This window comes from Chroicocephalus ridibundus, chromosome 1, assembly GCF_963924245.1.
Source record: "Chroicocephalus ridibundus chromosome 1, bChrRid1.1, whole genome shotgun sequence".
Classification (NCBI taxonomy): Eukaryota; Metazoa; Chordata; class Aves; order Charadriiformes; family Laridae; genus Chroicocephalus; species Chroicocephalus ridibundus.
The window spans coordinates 167,378,114-167,398,216 of record NC_086284.1 but is presented as its reverse complement, the minus strand read 5'-3'; the positions used below and the strand labels follow the sequence as shown (position 1 = coordinate 167,398,216).

At 43.4% G+C, this 20,103-nt stretch overlaps 5 protein-coding genes across 5 annotated transcripts in view; 3 read left to right on the top strand and 2 right to left on the bottom strand.

Annotated features, from left to right (window-relative positions):
- The window catches only part of LOC134509936 (histone H2B 1/2/3/4/6), a 73,927-nt gene that overhangs the window by 15,331 nt on the left and 38,493 nt on the right, over nt 1-20,103 (top strand). The window lies entirely within an intron of this gene.
- On the top strand, nt 8,185-8,835 carry LOC134509959 (histone H4). The gene has a single exon (XM_063322650.1). The coding sequence runs from the start codon at nt 8,204-8,206 to the stop codon at nt 8,513-8,515; it is 312 nt and encodes a 103-aa protein (XP_063178720.1). The 5' UTR covers nt 8,185-8,203; the 3' UTR covers nt 8,516-8,835.
- Nucleotides 9,837-10,379, top strand: LOC134509943 (histone H3). The gene has a single exon (XM_063322633.1). The coding sequence runs from the start codon at nt 9,966-9,968 to the stop codon at nt 10,374-10,376; it is 411 nt and encodes a 136-aa protein (XP_063178703.1). The 5' UTR covers nt 9,837-9,965; the 3' UTR covers nt 10,377-10,379.
- On the bottom strand, nt 14,308-15,586 carry LOC134509939 (histone H3). The gene is made up of 2 exons (XM_063322629.1): nt 15,020-15,586; nt 14,308-14,922 (listed from the first exon to the last, which is right to left on the bottom strand). Exon 1 carries the CDS (start codon nt 15,547-15,549, stop codon nt 15,139-15,141), a length of 411 nt encoding a protein of 136 aa, XP_063178699.1. The 5' UTR covers nt 15,550-15,586; the 3' UTR covers nt 14,308-14,922; nt 15,020-15,138.
- Nucleotides 16,735-17,606, bottom strand: LOC134509958 (histone H4). Its single transcript, XM_063322649.1, has one exon. It carries the CDS (start codon nt 17,570-17,572, stop codon nt 17,261-17,263), a length of 312 nt encoding a protein of 103 aa, XP_063178719.1. The 5' UTR covers nt 17,573-17,606; the 3' UTR covers nt 16,735-17,260.

Genomic DNA, 20,103 nt, shown 5'->3' with positions numbered 1-20,103 from the left:
CTGGGACTGAGAACTATCATTAGTAGTATTAAACACAGGAATCCCAGTTATGACCAGGATTTTGTTCTACTGAGTTATGTAGACTATAAATTTTGGGGTTTGTTCAGTTGAAGACAAAGAGGAAGCAGGTAAATACAGAAAGACAAAGAAAGAAATGCTAGGGACCTACATGCAAAAGCGTGAAAAAGTAACCCTATCTGTAACTCTCACATGCTGTCTATTCTCCCAGGTCCACCACACAGACAAATGGCAATTCTTTTTTTTTTTCTGTGAGTCAGACTGCAAATACTGATTCAGTCAGAGTTGTAAATTGAAACTAGGCCAGCAATATAGAAAATCTACGTCCTACCCCTTCAGTGACACTCAGGATGTACATGTTATTAGATGCCATTTCCTAAGCTATCAAAGGTAGTTCTAGCCCTTCATGCTGAGTGAAAGGGAAAAAGGATGCTGAAAGCTTATCTCTAATAATACACAGTAGACCCAGCCTATGCAGCCACTCTGTTGCCCTTAAAGTATCTGAAAAATATGGGCAAGAACTAAGCACGTGATATGACATTCTGGGTTATGGATTTATGCATTGCTCAAGCTTACAGACTCAGCACACCCTGAAGAAGGAATACCTCATTGATATTGAGTTGTACTAATTACCAGCTCAGCCAAATTCAAGGAAGATATGAATAAAAGCAAGAATTTACAGTACTCAAAACAGACATTTTTTTGTAAGACGTAAGGGAAGAAATTGAAACCATGTTTAACTGGCTTGCTCCAAAATTAACTTTAGAAAGAGTCTCAGTAGAGGATGTAATGTTTTTCTAGACCTGGCAGATATGCTGCAGATTTTCTCTCTGATTCATTTTATTTCATTTTAGAAAAATACTGGAAGTGAAACTAATAAGCAGGAAAACCTGGTCTGGTGCAACCCCTCCCTCCCTTACCCGCCCAGGCTAGAAAATCATGCTTAAATGTTTATGATTGTCAACTATGAAATTAAAATGCTGTGTCAAACAGAGTTCTGCCAGGATCGGTCCTCGGCCTGGTATAACGTTATTTATGGTCTGAATTATTGTCTACAGGGCATGTATAGAATTGCGATGGGTATCAACAAGCAAAGAAATGCTGGAATGATGGAGGAGAGCTTGTGTATTGAAAAATGCCTGATAAATTTGAGACGCTGTCTTCCAAACTGTGTAGGTTACTTCACCTGGAAAGAAATATATAAGTTTTATAAATTTTGGACAGTAGCAGTTGATTAGCACCTGGTAGATCTGGACCTTCAGGTTATAGTTATAAGTTGACAATGAATCAGCAACAGTATGTTGCTGGGTATTAGGAAAGGAACACAGTGACAACGTCTACAACACAGATGAAGAAGGTCTTACTCTGTAGTCAGGAATGGTATATTCTCACCTGGAGTTTTAGGCCTAGTTTTTAGTACTGAACTTCAAGTAATGAGAAGTGAACAATAAGAGAATACACAGAAGAGAGCAACCGTAACTATCAGAGAGGTCTAAGAACTATTCCCTAATGGAAAGGCACATACTCTTGGAGTTCCCTGACACAAAGAGAAGACTGAAAACCTGAAGTTTCTTCTCAAACACTTAAAACACAAAGAGGAAGGAATTCATCTTTCCTCAGTATACATTATAGGAAATACAAGAACCAGTGTGCTTTGCTGCAGCAAGTTAGCAGTCAGGAAAAAATTTCTAATACGGAGTAAAGTGACATACTTGAAAATGTTACTTGGGAAGACAGTGGGGTCTCTAAGAATCCATGAGACTGAGCAACTACCAGAAACAAAATGTGTTCATTTGACTCCTGATGATGGGTGGAAAGCAACACAAATTTCTGATGTCTAGGTACTGGTAATTGTCATAGAACTACAGATTGGACAGAATCTGTGCAGACAGGGGAGGAGTGCAGGATGCAACACGCATGGCATTTAGTAAGGTTTTTGGTACCATCTGACACAGCATTCTCCTTTGCGATCTGAGGGAGCATGGGCAGGATCATCAGGCTGTTAAATATTTGAAAATTGACTGTAGAACAGTGTCAAAGGGCTGTAGTTAACAATTTAGTGACTGTAGACCCTCAGAAAAGAAAAGAATGCCGCAGGGCTGAATGAATACTTGATATTAATTGGTATTTTCAATAACAACTTGGATGACAAGAGAGAATGTACCCTTAGCATGTGGGGATGATACTGTGTTAGGGAGGGTAGACAGAGCTAAAAGCAAGACACTCAATTAAAAGGTAGTTTAATAATCCTGAGGTATAAGCCAGAGGAAATCTCGTGCATTTTGTCAGAGAGGTGCAAAGAGAGGTTCTGCTGCACAAGAAACAGAACAGCTGCTTGGACGGGCTGGGAAATGACTGGTCTGACCTGGATGGAACCTGCGGGTTGTGGTAGTTTTCTCAACTGCTGGATCCTTAAAGGCCAGCCTGCTGATGTCCGGAGCCTAAGCATAAATAACACCCTGTAAGCAGCTGGGGTTTCCAACCAAAGTATTTGGTTTTCCAACCAAGTATTACTGTAACAAAGACAAAGCACAGCAGTAGTGTCTGGAGAAACCGACACAACGCACGTCACCATTTTCCAGACTTGGCTTCCTCCAGAAACACAGTCCAAGACAAAATTCAATACATTCCTACAGGGATGCCCACAGCAGATTCACTACTTGGAAAACTATGCCCTAGAGAGACTGTTTGGACAGGGCAGTACTTCAGCTGCTGTTAAGTACTTACAACTCTGTAAGAGTTGGCAGAGTTTGACGGGAAAACTTAGTACCCAGTGCAGCTCTGCAGGAGCCTGGGCAAGGGGAGGAGCTGATCAGTCTCAGCTGTGCAGGAAACATTGTGCTTACAATGCTTTAATGAGATGTCTAGCTTAATCAATGGTTAATAATGTATCAGCAGACCTGTGCTGATTCAAATGCCTGTTTAGAAAGCAGAGAAAGGATTTAAGAGAAGCAGTCAAGTTGCTGAGTAGCTGGTTTACTGTTTGCTGTCCCTTACCTGTATGCAGGAGCAGATTCGCATGGTGTGCTACAGTGCTACGAATTCCATGGATTACCCTGTTCCTGGGAAACCACCTGGAATGCGGCTGGAGGGGTTTAACTGTGCTTAATCCTTCATTGTCGACCTGGGAGAAGCCCAGAGCACAGGGAGGAAACCAACATGGGCAAAGGGGTGCGCTGCCCCCAGTTGCAGGTTATTGACCCTGTCCCTTCTCTTCCATGTCCTAAAACAGCTTCACATGAGGAACTGGGTATATTACTATCTTCCCAAGACCTTAAAACTGGTGTAGGAGTTCCTCCAGCCTTTCTTCCTAGACCTATTCAGCTACACGAGCAATTCAGTGAGCCTGCCAGCATCCTGCCCATGACGAGGGAGCAGACGGGCTGTAGGTGGGGGGAGCTGCCAGGCTGCATTCGGAAGTCATGAGTGGATGTTTCCTAAAGCCATGTTGATGGGGAAAAGAGAGACCTACGTATCTCATCAAGGCTGCAGCTTGTGCACGGGGTGGTGGGGATGAGGCCCCTGCCGGCCTTCTCCTTCCAAGGTGGAGGGAGACATATCGCACTCACTACTCTGGAGCCGTGCTTGGCTGGCCATGAACAGCTATCCTGGCAGTTGGTACATTGTTGTGTAAGAGAAACATCCCAGAAAGTGTGTTTTTGCAATTCTAGCACAAACAGCATTGCTTTGAAAGGAACCCTGAAACATCTGGCCTGGTGAGGAGGAGGTGTGAGTGGTGGCAGGGCCATGCGAGTTACTTGGGTGTCGGTGCCTGCCAAGCACAACATTCCTTCAGAAGTGCGTGCGCCATGTCCCTTCCTGCTATCCGCTGTTTTGGAGACTAATCCCGTGATGTTGTTTTCCATGAGGAAATGGCATCCAGCTCCTGCTGGTTTGCAGGGCAACACAGCAGTGACTCAGACAACACGCACTCGCCCTTGCCTGCAGCTGGCATGGCGCAGGGGAAGCAAGACGACTTCTGGAAGATTTTGCCGCTGAACAGATCATCTTCTGATCTGTAAGAAGCCGCTCTCTGTGCATGGAAAACTGCCTTCTTCAAAGGGCAGCCCGGGCTGCTGGACCAGGACAGAGGTCTTTTCTTGATTTATCAGTCCCTGTGTAGCTTCTGAACTTGGCAGCAAGAAGAAGGTTGGAAACAGTCCAACCTCTTGTATCTCTGCCTGACAGAAGCCTTTAAATAAAAAGGTGAGAATGGGGGTCTCCACCTTTGACTGTCTCAGCTGGCAGGGAGGGGGCAGGGGAGAGATGTTATCAAAGCATCAATCATCAAACTAAATTCATTATCACAGTCCCCCCATATCTCATCATACCTATCAAATAGATAGATATGATCAACAGTCTGAGAAGCTGATAGCTGTAACGTTCAAATATTTAAACATTAGGTAACATTGTTTGCTAGTTTTACTTAAGCAACAGAAACCACTTCTGCAACTATGCTACTGCCAGGAGGCTCCTTCCAAATGTCAAATCCACACATGCAAATGTTGACCTGGGCCTCAGAGTCTCAAGAGAAAAGCTTTCGGTGCTTAAGACATTTCGTACTAAGAACCATGTGGTCTACTTGATCTCAGTAAGCACAGCTTTGTAGCGTGGCTTATATGCTGAACTGACGGCGGGGTATGTGGCCACAGGGATACAGAGAATGAGGACCACCAGGGTAGATATAGAAGCCCAAAGTGTGCCAAACAAGTCAGATATTGTGCAGTTTACAGTCTTACCCACACGGAAAAACAGGTCCCAGTCGATCACATCTCCATGCTGTCAAGAGTTGAATACTGCCCAGCCAGGTTCTTTTATGTATTACACATAAGGAGATTTTAATGTTTAATTTTTTTTTTTTCTTATCGAACATATTTGCCATTACATGGGATTTTGATTTTGTGGAGTGATACAGCAATGTGCTGAAACCGCATCACAAGCATAACGTAACATTTGCAATATACAGTTGAATCCCAGTGCAGACATGATTCTCATTACTGGTCTCTGTATGCTCATCATCACAATTCTGGGCCTCCCCTGTCGCTGGGAAGGAATATGCTGGTTGAAACCATCTCAAGCCCATTGCTCCTTCAAACTTTGTTTTATTTGTTGTCCAGCTTTTATACTTTATTTTGGGCCAAGCCGCATCTACGCTGTGCCCCCTGCCCCTCATGCTGGCCTGGCTTGATCAGGAAGACATTGTTATTTGTTAGTTGTCTGAGGGAACCCGATGATTCACTGGTGCGTCTGTCTTATCTAAAACCATGGTAACCCTGCAGTCTCCCTGGTGCTGAGATAAGCACAGCTTTCTTCACAGTACATTTTTCCTCAACTCATTGTCTTTTTACCCTTCTCCTCTGAGCTTTCCTCCACTGTGGGAGTCTGCTGCTCTGTCAAAAATGCCCAGTAGAAGGGAACAGTTTATTTCTTTCCCCCAGATAGTTCAGATGAGATCTGCTATGTTTTCAGCATGGCAGATCACAGGAGCATGATAACATTGCAGAGCAGGGGTCTGAACAACCCGTCCCATTTACAAAGGACAGATTCCATTTTTCCTTTGAAAGTGAGAGAGAATATTTTGAACAGAGAATGATGCACCGGCTGCCAGTGAGTGGAAAGCACAAGGAATGTGAAAACCTGTCCAATACTCATACAAAATTCAAAACTACTAGTTTGAAAAATATTAATATCGTTCCAGAATTTCATTTGTATATTCTTACAATACAATGTCTGTCAGTAATTTTTTTTGCTTCTATTGATCTAAAACTTGAAGCCTGAATTTGTATTAGCATTTAATTTAATTAATGAAGTTTTTAAAGTCAGGATTAAATTAATAACTGTGTGTTTTAATTACCCTGAGATTTTTGATACAGACCCAATACCCTACAAGAGCCCTATCTTATTGTACCAGACTTTAAACACATCTGAAAAAACATCATCTTAGTTACCTAGAGGATGCAAAACCAGAATATAAGCAAGGCATCCGAAAACATACAAATGAAAACCCCAAGCTGAGTCTAAAAATCATGGGGATGGACAGCAAGTGTTCTCAGTACATTAGAGGCTTAGTCATTTGCCTCTGTGTCGCAGCATTAAATCTGCCTTGGTTCCACCTTGTTGTGAATCTGTCCTTAGCCCATAATGCAAAGTTCCAACTAAACAAAATTTTAAGTGCCCTTGCTTGAGCACTGTCACTAATAAGTATGGCAGGGGCTGGGGAGCAGAAAGAGAGGGGTATTGGAATTTGGTGTTCTGCCTTTAGTGAGATACCAGTAAGTGAAGAAAAGAAAGTAATAATTTAAAAAAAACTCCAAAACTATTCTGAAATCCTTCTTTAGGCTAGTTACAGCAGAAAAGGATTGAGTTTGTGTACTGCTTTGTGAACTGAAAGTTCTATATAAGCAACAACTGTAGCAAGCATAATAAATTTTTAAAGCCCAGGTATCATACTCAGCTCACACGTTCACTCCTCCCAGGAAGAGGAAGGAGGAATGCTTAGGACTTCACCAAATCTAAGGAGATTCCCCATTATACCTATGCATTCATTTATTTGCAGCTCTGCAACAAGAAGCACAGTTGCTACAGCCGAGGTAAAGCTGTGAATGCCTCTGCCAGGAGAAGGATAAGAGTTTGATGAGGGCTGCTTCCTAGTGGAAGAATGAAAAAGCAAAGATCATTCCCATGTTTATTAATATATTACTTTTCTGAAGTGATGCAGATTAGCTAGGGAAAAGAAAATTTTCATCTAAGTCATATTTGTTATCCTCTTCTCAAAAAAAAACCCTACCAAAACCGAAACAATAACCTAACCCCCAAACCCGACACCCAAAAAGACATAATTTGACCATGAAAACATCTAGAGACAGTACTAAAACCAATAGTGATGTCAGAATAATGAGCTCCTATTTTAAGCTTTTAATATGACCATAGAGAGCAAAACACTCCTTTAGTTTTATGGTTGAACTAATTATTAAATAGACTGAGGGAAGCTACTCCTTCCCAGTTTAGTAAAACAACAGAGATAAACTACTTACTATATGTTCTAATACAGCACAGTTTAAAAGAGTATGTAGGAATTATGCTTGCATTTCCTATATAAAAGAACAGAAGAAAATCAAATTACAGTTTTTTTTTTTCTTCCTTTCCCCCTCCCCGAAATAAATGAAATCATTCTTTATCTTATTAATCTAGCAGTTATTCCGGTGAGGGCTGTTCTTACACTGTGACATTTGTAACATCCTTAGACAAGCATTGCGCCTTTCTTTCATAAATACTAATTCAGAACCTTGCCTGTTTCCAGTGTACATTTAGACCCATAAAACAACAGCTAAAGCTTGAAAAGCTTGATCTGCAGTACAAGAGAAAGGCTATTTTCTTACTAATTAGGGTAGCAAAATGTAAATCTATGGTTATACTAAAGGACATTTTGTAAAAAATAAGGAAAAAAGTCCCACAGCAGTAACTCAAAATGAGCAAAATTATTAAAAGTCTCAATCTAATACAAAGGTAACACTATAAAAAAGATTATATTCCACCTTCTGGTTAATATATGTTTACAGATTCAAAATTGCTCATATAAAAATCAGAAAAGAGTATCAAACTTCCCATTAAAGAAAGAGGAGGTGGAAAGCAAAATACAAAACCAATATATTAGAAAACCTGACAGCACAGATATTGTGGAAAACTCCCTAGAGCCGGTAAGAGACTTAAGAACATTAAAACTTCTGAAGAAAAAAACGACAGAACTTTGAATACAAATAAAACTGAACGGTTAATGAAGAGCAGCATGAAAATTATGAGAATTTAAAGTAATCCAAACAAGCCTCAGCCCATTGCAAGAAAATAAAATACACACACACGCGCCCAGCAAACGGGTTTATACAAACGCCAGAAGAGAGAAAAAAAGCTTTACAATTGTTCCGCACGTGTATGTCGTTGGAATTTATTTTTTTTCGGGACGTGTAATATTTTTGTTTACTTTGTAGACTGTACAGCGCTGTTTAACAGGTAACGGCAAGCGATGTATCGTCACGTTCTTGTGACGGAAGCAGAAAAAAATGGCGGGAACCCCGCCCCTCCTCGCGGCAGTCCCCAATCAGGTCGGCTCCTAACATATAAAAGACCACACGCCGCGTCACTCTCGCTACTTTCCGAGCTTAACAGCAGCGGTAGTAGTATTGCCGTCATGTCTGGCAGAGGCAAGGGCGGGAAGGGGCTCGGCAAGGGGGGCGCCAAGCGCCACCGCAAGGTGCTGCGCGACAACATCCAGGGCATCACCAAGCCGGCCATCCGCCGCCTGGCTCGGCGCGGCGGCGTCAAGCGCATCTCGGGGCTCATCTACGAGGAGACGCGCGGCGTTCTCAAGGTCTTCCTGGAGAACGTGATCCGCGACGCCGTCACCTACACCGAGCACGCCAAGAGGAAGACGGTCACGGCCATGGACGTGGTGTACGCTCTCAAGCGACAGGGGCGCACCCTCTACGGCTTCGGCGGCTAAAGCTTCTTGCCTCCCCCCAGGCTATCTCGAGAACCCAAAGGCTCTTCTAAGAGCCACCCACTTGAACTGGAAAAGAGCTGTATTGCTGCAAAATCGGTAAAATGAAAGTAAATGTTATTAACTTAGTTTTCGTTAATCGCGTATTTTATTAAGTTGCTTTACAGGTAGTTCTTAAAACCATTAGACGTTTGATAACTAGCTATATGTGTATTGCTACTATGGTTGGGGGGGCTATCCTAGACAAGTAGGTTAGGAAACATAAAATGCTATTGATGTCAGTATCAGCGTAATTAAAATCCAATGAGTAAAACACCCTAAACTTACACTCCTGTTTCGAGCTGGCCCGGCTCAGGCAGCTATGCATCGCCCTGCGGGCATCTCTCGTTGGCCTGTTTTTCACTAATTGAATTAACAGTAACAGAAATAAATACATATTGGTTTTTAAACTATGTTAATCCCTGTAATTATGCTTAGCCCGTGGAAACATATGGGAGCGGTAGGTGTCACAGCTGGTCGCCCCCTGAGTCCCTGTCTCATAGAACTTTAAATGCTGGGATGATCCTAAATCTGTCCTTTAAAAGTGTGTTTTTTACAGAGTTGTCTGTTATTCTTTGTGTATATGCTGGGTGTTTGAAGCTCAGAGCTCCTGAAGCTGGAGCAGTTCTTACCTAGCGTCAGCACCACTCCTCCCCTCACCCCAAAGCTTTTTCCTACTTGGGCTCTAGCTTTCCTAGCTCCTGGCTCGGAAAACACAGCAGAAATCCGTAGTAGGGGAAAAAACGGAAAACTCGCAGACGACAAAGTTTGTGTTTCAGCAAGCTACAGCCTGGGAATGCTTCTTACAGCAAAAGAAATTCAGAGTCGTTGAAAACACCAACTCTTGAATTAGAGCATTTTCACGTGTGATTCATCTCAATCCAAACGCATTTACTGTACCAGCTACGGTATTACTTTCTACTCTTTCCAAATGAAAATTACTCCGTTAAAAAAAAAAAAAACAAAATACGGTTACAAGGACTTCTACTGAGGAAAAAACATACAACGTTTGTTTTTCAAAGCTCAAGTATTGGGGAATTACAACAAAATAAACAATAACTCTTACACGTATTCAGGACAGGGTAACTTTGCAATTACCCGTTTCCCTTTTGAATAATTTTTCGCTAACGTTATTCAATTTCAAGACAGGCTACGAAAATCGCCATAAGAAAGAGATAAAACCGAAAAGGAGAGCGGCGGGTGCAAGGAGGGGGGCGGGGGGAGGGCCGTTGTGCGCTTGGCGAAAACGCGCGCTTTCGAGGCGGGCTTTTCGAATTTGAAAGCATCCAATTAACAAAGGAGCGTTGCTGCCAGCCAATCAGAGAGGAGAACATGCTATAAAAGCCGCCACGGCTGCGGAGCGGTGTCATTGCACTGTACAGGTCTTGGGAAGCGGCTCTGCTGCCTGAGAGCGATGGCGCGTACGAAGCAGACAGCGCGTAAGTCGACGGGCGGGAAGGCGCCCCGCAAGCAGCTGGCCACCAAGGCGGCCCGCAAGAGCGCGCCGGCCACGGGCGGCGTGAAGAAGCCGCACCGCTACCGGCCCGGCACGGTGGCGCTGCGCGAGATCCGGCGCTACCAGAAGTCGACGGAGCTGCTGATCCGCAAGCTGCCCTTCCAGCGCCTGGTGCGCGAGATCGCGCAGGACTTCAAGACCGACCTGCGCTTCCAGAGCTCGGCCGTCATGGCGCTGCAGGAGGCCAGCGAGGCCTACCTGGTGGGGCTGTTCGAGGACACCAACCTCTGCGCCATCCACGCCAAGCGTGTCACCATCATGCCCAAGGACATCCAGCTGGCCCGGCGCATCCGCGGGGAGCGCGCCTGAGGTTTCTGCTACAGGGACCCACCCCTCTGTGATCCTTCATCCCTGCACCCTAAAGGCTCTTTTAAGAGCCACCACATTGCACAAGAGAGCTGTGACACATTCTTTTTTGATAAAGACTAAATTATCCTGAAGTTCTTTTAAGGTAGTGCAGTTTTTTTGGACTGTTTTGTAAGTGCTAATACTCTTAGCATTTAATATTTTTTTTTAGTATTTAAATTCTTTCTCTCCTGCTCTTCCCCAGCTCTGTGTGCTGATTCCTCTGGACACTTGTCAAGAGGCCTTAGCAATTAGATACCGCAATTCCAGTGGAAACAGCTTTACAAGCCTTCCTCTTAAACTACGTGTTGTAAGCAGTCTGTTACATGCTGTTATAATGAGGGGCTTATGAATTGACTTTATAGAAGAAGTAACTGCACAAATCAGAAAAAAGGCTCTGCTAAGGTAAATAAAGCTTTCATTTAAAACTAATCACAAGACCTATAATCTTAAAAAACAAAACAAGGCAGCCTATAATAATTTTTCCCCTTCCCTCGACTTGGTATTTCCAGTAAAATAGTTTATTTTGTAATGCTTTTATGGAATACTGCAGGTTTTTACTTTTAAGAAATGTGGAAGGCGGAACCTGAGTTAGTATTCAAAGATAAGCTTTGAAGAGCCTTTTATTAAAGAAGTGATGTTAATATACTCTGTCATTGGTCTTACCAGGATATACTCTAAAAATCCTAATACTGTATTAGATATCTGAGAGCCCTACCTCTGTAAGTATGAGATGAATAAACCAAAAGTGCTAAGAAGATAAGCCTGATGCATGGCATAAAAAATAGGATATTTAATAAATTAGTTTAGTTGTCATTTACATTCTCAATTTTCCTTGTTTGCTTTATGAATTTGAGGAAAGCCTGGAGTAGAGGATGATGGAGAGCTTGGAAAAAGCAAAGAGAATCTGGTGGATGTTCCTGGGAAGTCTGCCCTCCCATTTTCCAAATACATGGAGAGTGCTGGCACCGGGGAAAGTTTCCTGGAGTTTTTGGGGGACTAAAACTGCTGGGGGAAAAGGAGCAGCTGTCAAGCTGGGGCAGCTTTGTAACCGGCGAGATGCCTGTAGGAAACATGCTTGTATGGTTTGGGGAATTTAAGGACAAGCATTTTGTGTTTGATGATAAAAAGAAGGTGGAATCTGTAGAGGAATACACATGAGGGGGATTAGGACGTCAAAAATAAGTAGAATTTAGTTGATTCAATGACGTTTTCTAGTTGGGAAATTAAAATTCACTTTAACTTCTTGCTTGATGGTGTCAAGTCTTGCAGAGTCTTGCTGTTCTAGTATTTCAGAAGTCATCTTTTCTATGCATTCACAAATAAAACATGCAGATTCCTATGGTTTTTGCTTCTGTGTTGTCATAGCATCTTTTCCTCTGCCCTTGATAATGGGGTCTGGCTAGTCCAATACACTTCTGTAAACGTTACCAGACAAACCGGTCTGAACTGAAAATTCAGGTATTTGAGTGTGGCACAAAGGAGTTTCATAGGTGTTTCAGAATCACTACACAGGAGGTAAAACATGGTAGGTACAAGAAATATAGTATAATGATGTAGGTATGAACGTATATACACACATATATGTACACATTCCATATGTATAAACACACTTATATATGCTTTTCCTTCACTCACAAATTTTAATTCCTCTCAGTATCCATCCACATCTGTCTCTTTCCCAGTCCTCTCTGCCCCAGCACCATCCGGCTTTATCCATCTGGCTTTATTTTTTTTGTGGTTCCAACAATACGATATGGTAGATTAAATGAAGGAAGCTGCTTTGCAGTTGGACTCGATGATTATTGTAGCGCCCTGAACTATCCTATCCTATCCTATCCTATCCTATCCTATCCTATCCTATCCTATCCTATCCTATCCTATCCATCACCATTTGCAGAGTAAGGGGTGATAATTTTTAAGAAGTCGAAAGTGGAAGTGCTCCTGCTGGAATAGCACAGAGACTATGCCTATAAATTTAATTTGAAAGAAATTACATGATTATAATTAAAAAAGTTAACTGTATGTCTGGCTACATTGTAAGTTTTCAGTACCCTAATTGTTGTCCACGTTGGCAGTGTATTATTGACTATAATGAAAGTTTGTAGCTAGGCACCACTGAGGTTAGCAGAGGTTAAAATTGCTAAAACCTCAGACTTGTTACAATTGTAATTAAATAAAGAGTAAGGTCAAGGGGTGAAGAAAACCAACCATATTCCGTGAACACACAGGCGCCCTCACTGTTACCAGTCTGGGGAATGTGTTCTCAAAAGCGAATGAGGAAATTATTCATCGTGATTGATAAGTAGTCAATATCTTGTCTGTGTTCCCAGGTCATGTATCAGTGCTTCAGTGCTATCCAGTAAAATTGATAAAATGGACTGGGTAGCATCTTACCGCATTAACAAGGTGGTACTTGTTAGAAATAAGACTGTTTACCCCCTTTCCCCCCTCTTTTCCTTTTTTTCTTTCTTTTTCCTCTTTTCTCCTTTTTTTCTTCCTTTTTTTTTTTTTTTTCTCTGTCTACTTAACATTCAATATCCTCTAGGACAACGGCAGCAATAGAAGCAAGAACTGAGGTTATGCTTTTGTCATCTGATTTTTAAGAGAACACAGAACCTTTATGGCCTATTGGAAGGTTTCCTTCACTCCCCAAGCTCTAAATGCGAAGTCTCTTCTCACATCATGCTGCCTCTGAAAACAAGGAGAAACCTTAGTTATGCTATAGTATAAAACTTCAGTTCGCAAACCTGCCAATATTTCCTTTCTGTATCATTTGAGTTTCTTTTATTCTGATTCACTGCAAACTCAGAAAAATGTTCAATTTACGTCCAAATAACTAGAGGTGGAATCTATCTTAAAAAAATTAAAAAGTATACATTGTGTTTGAAAGGCACAAAATCAAAAAATGGACTAGCTCCTTTGTTCACCACAGACAGCACAGCTGTTGCATTCATCACTTGGTAACATTGCAGCTCTCTACTTCCAACTCAACCTGATTTCAAAATAAGGCCATGACGATCAGCAAACTTGTAGAGAGGATTTATGTGGGAGGGGAAAAAGAAAGGAAAGGAGAAAAAAAGGAGGGGAAAAAAAACCCCAAACAAACCTTAATTTTGGCTCATTTGCAAGTATTGCCAAGTATTTGCACCTTTTTTTTTCTCATCCGAGTGCTGTCTCTAACAGATTGCGTCTATAATGCAGCAAGAAATGGCTAAGAGAAAGTGTGCAAATGGGTCTCAGAAGCTTCTAATGACAACAAGTGACCACCCTGCCTCCTAATAGCTTCCCTCAGTGCTACCCAGCACTCAGGGCTGGTACATCCCAGGTAGTAACTATGAGCTTTGGCAGACAGGGAGAAGACGGGAAGGTGTTTCTCAAAATAATGGGAGAAACAACAACTACTCTCTGATATGAAGCTGAGGCCTAATTTTTAACTTCCTTGTTTTAATGCTCACATTCTCGTTAGACTGGTCACTGCTGTGTGCATATCTCCGTAACGATTCAAGCAAAGGAAGGTTAAAAGTTACATGCATGTATAGATATATCCTGCCGGTATCTTCTGAATACTAGAAATCTTACTGCAGAAAGCTGACAACTCAACATGTTTTCTGACTGCATAAAAGGTTGTGATCACTAAGTGGGGAAGTACAAATTCAAAGACAAATACGTGTTCACTCAGTATTGGAAGAATACACAAATTTCCACTCCAAGATTTTTATAAAACTCTTAATAAAAATACCCCTCCCCCCCAAAGAAAAAACCCAACATCCCAAACAACCAAAAAACCAAAACAAACCAACAAAAAAAAAAAAAAAAACCAAAAACAAAAACAAAAGCCAAACTCGGTTAATACATGAATGGTTTTTTATTCTCAATATTAAGAAATCCGGACAAACTTTATCAAGTTATTCCTGCGTACAGTACATTTCAATCACAGTTTCTTGGCCTCTTTAGGTATATCTCTGTGCTGTGAGAAAGAAGCTTCTCACGCCACGTCTCACCAGCGGGGTCATACATCATTTTGACACAGATATTCTTGCTCCTGCCATTAACAAACATTGGAGAAAGGGGGCTGCCCCCTGTAGACCTCTTTAGTTAGGTTCAACAGTAACACGGTCCCAGTGAGCAGCGGGAAATTTCTGCTCTTGCCTAGCCCCAGCCGGCCGGGAGAGTTTAAGGCGCGGAGTTCCTGAGTCCAGGCCCATCCCAGATAGAGCCGTGCCCCGGCCCACCTCCCCCACGCCCATCCCTTCTCCCTCAAAGCTGTTTCGAGTCCGGCGTAGTCACAGCGATGTACAAACCTCCCTTCTGCCTGACCTTTTCTGCTCACCGCCCTTAAACTAACATATTTGCCACACCCCTCCAATTTTGTATCTCCTGCCCCGCCCAGTGTTCATGAAGTGCCCGTTTCTGCCCTTCAGTATTTGCAAAACATCCCGGCGAATTGCAGAGCAGGAAATTTAAGAGCCTGGTATGAAAGTTTATACAGAGGAAATGTAGCAAAATACTGAAAAAAAAAAAAAAAAAGACAGCTGGGATCATAAAATAAAATAATAAAATCTAAAATTTTAAGGAAACAGTGTTTATTTCTAAAGCGCACCCACTTAAAAACAGCGTTACAGCTCCTTTTATTGTTCATGTAGTGGCTCTTAAAAGAGCCTTTGGGTCTGTGTGGGCCCCCTCGGCGTCTACCAGAACTGGGGGAAGGGTGGCAGCAAGAGCCTCAGGCGCGCTCCCCGCGGATGCGTCGGGCCAGCTGGATGTCCTTGGGCATGATGGTGACACGCTTGGCGTGGATGGCGCAGAGGTTGGTGTCCTCGAAGAGCCCCACCAGGTAGGCCTCGCTGGCCTCCTGCAGCGCCATGACGGCCGAGCTCTGGAAGCGCAGGTCGGTCTTGAAGTCCTGCGCGATCTCGCGCACCAGGCGCTGGAAGGGCAGCTTGCGGATCAGCAGCTCCGTCGACTTCTGGTAGCGCCGGATCTCGCGCAGCGCCACCGTGCCGGGCCGGTAGCGGTGCGGCTTCTTCACGCCGCCCGTGGCCGGCGCGCTCTTGCGAGCCGCCTTGGTGGCCAGCTGCTTGCGGGGCGCCTTCCCGCCCGTCGACTTACGCGCTGTCTGCTTCGTACGCGCCATCGCTCTCAAGCAATCGGGTACAGCTCTCCCTCCTTAAAAACCAAAGGAGCAAGTGAAACAAGCTGCGCAGTGCCGTTATTTATAGGGCTGCCTCGTCTCTGATTGGACGGCAGGAAGCGAGACCTCATTGGCTACCGTGCAAATCCCCGCCTGGGCCCAAGGAAAAGCCGAATCCGTCGCTGCCCGCGCCCCCGCTGTGTCGTCCCGTCCCCGTCCCCCCCGGCTCCGAGCCGCGACTCCCCTCGGGGCGAGTCCGAGGCCTGGGGGGGGATTTTCAGACACAGCCCTCGCCTCTCTTCTGCTTCCCCGGCTTTCCTTCTCCGCCAGGCTCCCGGCAGATTAAAAGCCTTGTGCAGGCTCAAATTCAGGAGCTGTTCTTAAAACCGCAAATTGTTTTAATCAATTTTTTTTTTTTACGGGCTGATTAAAAAGGGAAAAAAGTTCCTTCAATGCCGTACAGAGCTCTCTCTCGCAGTAAATGCACACCATCCCCAAAGTCAGAAGTGAAAGATCGCCTGCTACCTCAACACAGAGAGACAGACGCTTAAGAAATGCTATAATGCAAGTTTGTAGCTGTTAACAAATATGTAACAAGATGTAACAATCGAGATGCATCTTCTAAGCAATTTTTCTCATGTTATTTTCTTTTCTCCAGGAAAATTGGCATGAGAGATCATAAGTAGTCAAGTAAACTCACGACTTTGAGAATACTTGGAAAATGAACTTGTGAAACTAAGAGCTTAAAAGAAATGTGGAACTACTTTATTATTTAATTTACCCTTACTCGCTAAGGCTGTGAGAAAACCAGAAGCCACCGCGAGTATTTGTTGATCGCCGTTGTTTGTGAGTGGTCAATGACTACCGATAGTATTATATAAACCCGAAAAGTGTTTTTTGCAGGTTTTTCCTCCCACGATGAAAGAGAACACCAATACTTTGGAAGGGCTCCTCGGATGAGAATGCAGGAGAATTGTGAGAATGAGAAAAGCCTTTGCACAGGACTCCCTTTGATACATTTTCTTAAAATGTGTTGCCAGGAGCAGAATTTTGTCATGCTCCCCCCTCCCCCAATATCTACTCTAGAAAACTGTATTAGATTTACTCCCGACATTGCTTTTAAAAATAAAATTTAAAAAAAAGACAAGGAACTGAAGACAGCTTATAATAACCAAAAAAAGTGTTTATTTAGAAACGTTCAAAAGAAAATATTCATATCGGAGACTTTTATATTTTTCCCTGGGTCTCCCTTCTGTCCTTGCAGTGGTTAACTCAGTTAAATGAAAATTTTAAAGTACAAGACATTGAACGTTCCAGGCAATTCTGCTTAAATGGGTGAAGATTGGGTTTTTTTTCAAAAAAAAAAATAAAGCAACATTATTTTGATTACAGAGGGCACTTAAAGGAATTTTTAGTGAGGTACAAGATTTGCAAGGGAGCTTAAGGAATACACAAAGAAAAAAGCACGTATCTCATGCACGCACAAAATAACTTCGCAAAAACCAGCAAGAATAAACATTAGTTTGCACTTATCCAATCTTAAAGCCTTTTAGTCCTACAGTATAGCGTCAGTTTTGGTAAGTTTTGGAAATCGAATAGTAGACGTTTCAGATAGCCTTTCATGGAACGTGTTACAGCTCTTCTTAAGAGGAAATGGGTGGCTCTTAGAAGAGCCTTTGGGTTCTCGAGATGGTCTGAGGGGAGGCAAGAAGCTTTAGCCGCCGAAGCCGTAGAGGGTGCGCCCCTGTCGCTTGAGAGCGTACACCACGTCCATGGCCGTGACCGTCTTCCTCTTGGCGTGCTCGGTGTAGGTGACGGCGTCGCGGATCACGTTCTCCAGGAAGACCTTGAGAACGCCGCGCGTCTCCTCGTAGATGAGCCCCGAGATGCGCTTGACGCCGCCGCGCCGAGCCAGGCGGCGGATGGCCGGCTTGGTGATGCCCTGGATGTTGTCGCGCAGCACCTTGCGGTGGCGCTTGGCGCCCCCCTTGCCGAGCCCCTTCCCGCCCTTGCCTCTGCCAGACATGACGGCAGCTCTACACCGACTGCTGCTGAGCTCGGAAAGTGGCGAGAGTGAGGCGGCGTGTGGTCTTTTATATATTGGGAGCCGACCTGATTGGGGACTGCCGCGAGGAGGGGCGGGGCTTGGAGATCCTCCCGCTTTCCCCATCGCCCGCCCCGCTCTAGCACAAAGATGCGAGTTTCGGGAGAGTTTCCCTTTCCGCCGCACAAGCGATTACGTGTTTCTGCCCTTTTTCGGTACGTTCGGGTTTTTCTGATAGCAAAGGCATTAGGCCTTTCTATACGACAGTTTATATATTTTTCAAAGCCTTTGATACGTCGTGATCATTTAGAAATAAAACCTCGATCACAGAAAGGTATCCGGGTTACGGAATCTCCCAAATCATTCTTTGATTTTTTTACCGCAATTGTAATTTTAAAATATGGGTATGTGTAATGTATTGCAGTTTCACTGGGTTGCATTGATTCTCACTGTATGGCTTGAGTATTTTAAACAGCTGCTTCTCATGTTTTTTTAATGGAGCATCATGCAGCAAAATCTGTCCAATCGTCTTTCTGAGAAATTCCACCCCTCCTTGAATTTCTTTCTCGTCTCCATTTCTCGCCCTTTCTGAATGTTCTCTCAAGGAGAGTTTAGCAGGAAAGGGACACTAATCGACAGTTTAACCCTTACATGCTCCACTTTATTTTTTTTTAAGGTAAAACTGTTCTTTTAGAAAAATATTATTTTTACAGTACTTTCTGTTCATGTTGTAGCATAGACAATAATGTGGCTACTTTTTTTCGAGAGTGAAAAATTAAGTATGTAAAAAGAAGAGGGTTTTTTCCTTCATGGGAAGGTATTCAGCTCTGGTTTTGCCTTCTTTTGGGGAGGAAAATCTTCTGAAGTTTTACTGTTTAAAACAAGAAACAGTATTCAACAAAAATCATTCGGTAGCTGGTGTTCGACCTGAGTATGATTACGAAAGTTGAAAAAGTTTCCAGTATTGAGCGTTTGCTGCCCTCTCATGGACGCTGTTTGTTGTGTTTGAGTTTCCCCCCCCTTACAAGCTGAGTGGCTATATATAATGTAATTTTTTCATAAAGAGTCAACAAAAGATTAATCAATAATCAGTTTCTATTTTTGCACAGGCCACAGATACAGATGTTGCGTTTGCTAGCAGAGAAATCACTGTTTCAGCAGCCCTTCACTGGCAGATGGAAGTATTGTAGTCTGCCGTGTTCTTCATGCTCAGTGTTTTCAGCATAGGACTAAAGGAAACCCAAATGAGGCAAGGAAAACACCAAGACTCTGAAGAAGACATCCTAAAGGCTCAAACCAGTAACAAGTGTCCTGTCCCACAAGGAACTTGACAGTATCCTATGTTGGGCTATGAAGATAATTCTGGAGTACAGTGGGGAAGCCACGGCTGAATTTATGCTGTTCCCTTTCCTAAGGCCGATTTGGTCCTTCCAGGGAGGGAAGTTCAGGGCCCATGATTGAACTGTTGTGGGATATCGTGAGAAACTGGGCACTCTGTAGGCAGGTCCTCTGTCATTTCCAGGAGATTTTGAGAGTAAGGAAGTTGCATCCTGCATTGGTAAGGAAAGACACTTGGTGTAGCATTTGCTGCTGTCTTTATCACTCTCTGAGTACACAGGCAAGTGCCCAGGATCTTACTAAAAGGGCAGTTTAGCACTACCTGCTGCAGAGCTCCCTGAACCTGTTTTGCCATGAAAATCCAGTTCTTCAGTCTGTTCAGTCCTTGGGAACCTGACTGTATCACAGCCTCCCCTGGGAGTTATTACCACTTGCAGACCCTCTGCCATGAAGTTACTGGACAATCCTGGGCTTCATCAAATGACATCCCCATGCAGTCCCTGATGAGTTGTCCAGCTCTGGTAAGCTGAGTTTTTGTTTCTGCTTTTCTTCATTAGATAAAATTGTTAGAGCTTCTTGCTGTAACCCTGCTCCATAATTAGCTACTTCTGCCTAGGAATCTGTGACTACATATAATATTTAGCCCTGTCTTTTGCTGTCTGTCTCCTTGTCTTCAGGCTCTCCTTGGCAAAATGTCAGAACCCATTTAAAAATGGATTTTTAAAAAATAAGTAGACACATACTTATGTAGTAAGTTCATAGCCCTGTTTTTTAACTCATGACAGAAATTCATCTAATAAAGTGAAGCAAGGTTTGAGCCAAGTTCCCCCTCTTCTTCCCTCCCAGATGATTCCAAATTATACATCACATTTCATCTGGTCTCTTAGGTCTCTCTGACAAAACTAAACTGTAAACAGAGTTAGAAATGTAACATCCTCTCGAAAGCTGCTAAGATTCATAGAATCATTTGCATTGGAAGGGACGTTCAAAGATTATCTAGACTGACACCCCCACCCGCTGCACTGCTGTGGGTAGTGGTATCTTCCATTCAATCAAGGGAAAGCCTCGTCCAACCTGACTTTGACCACTTCCAGGGATGGGGCATCCACAGCTTCTCTGGGCAATCTGGTCCAGTGTCCCACCACCTTCCTCATCAAAAATGTCTTCCTCTTGTC

What these genes read in the sequence shown, in the direction of transcription:
- LOC134509959 (XM_063322650.1), top strand. Translation starts at nt 8,204, where the DNA reads ATGTCTGGCAGAGGCAAGGGCGGGAAGGGGCTCGGCAAGGGGGGCGCC.
- LOC134509943 (XM_063322633.1), top strand. Translation starts at nt 9,966, where the DNA reads ATGGCGCGTACGAAGCAGACAGCGCGTAAGTCGACGGGCGGGAAGGCG.
- LOC134509939 (XM_063322629.1), bottom strand. Translation starts at nt 15,549, where the DNA reads ATGGCGCGTACGAAGCAGACAGCGCGTAAGTCGACGGGCGGGAAGGCG.
- LOC134509958 (XM_063322649.1), bottom strand. Translation starts at nt 17,572, where the DNA reads ATGTCTGGCAGAGGCAAGGGCGGGAAGGGGCTCGGCAAGGGGGGCGCC.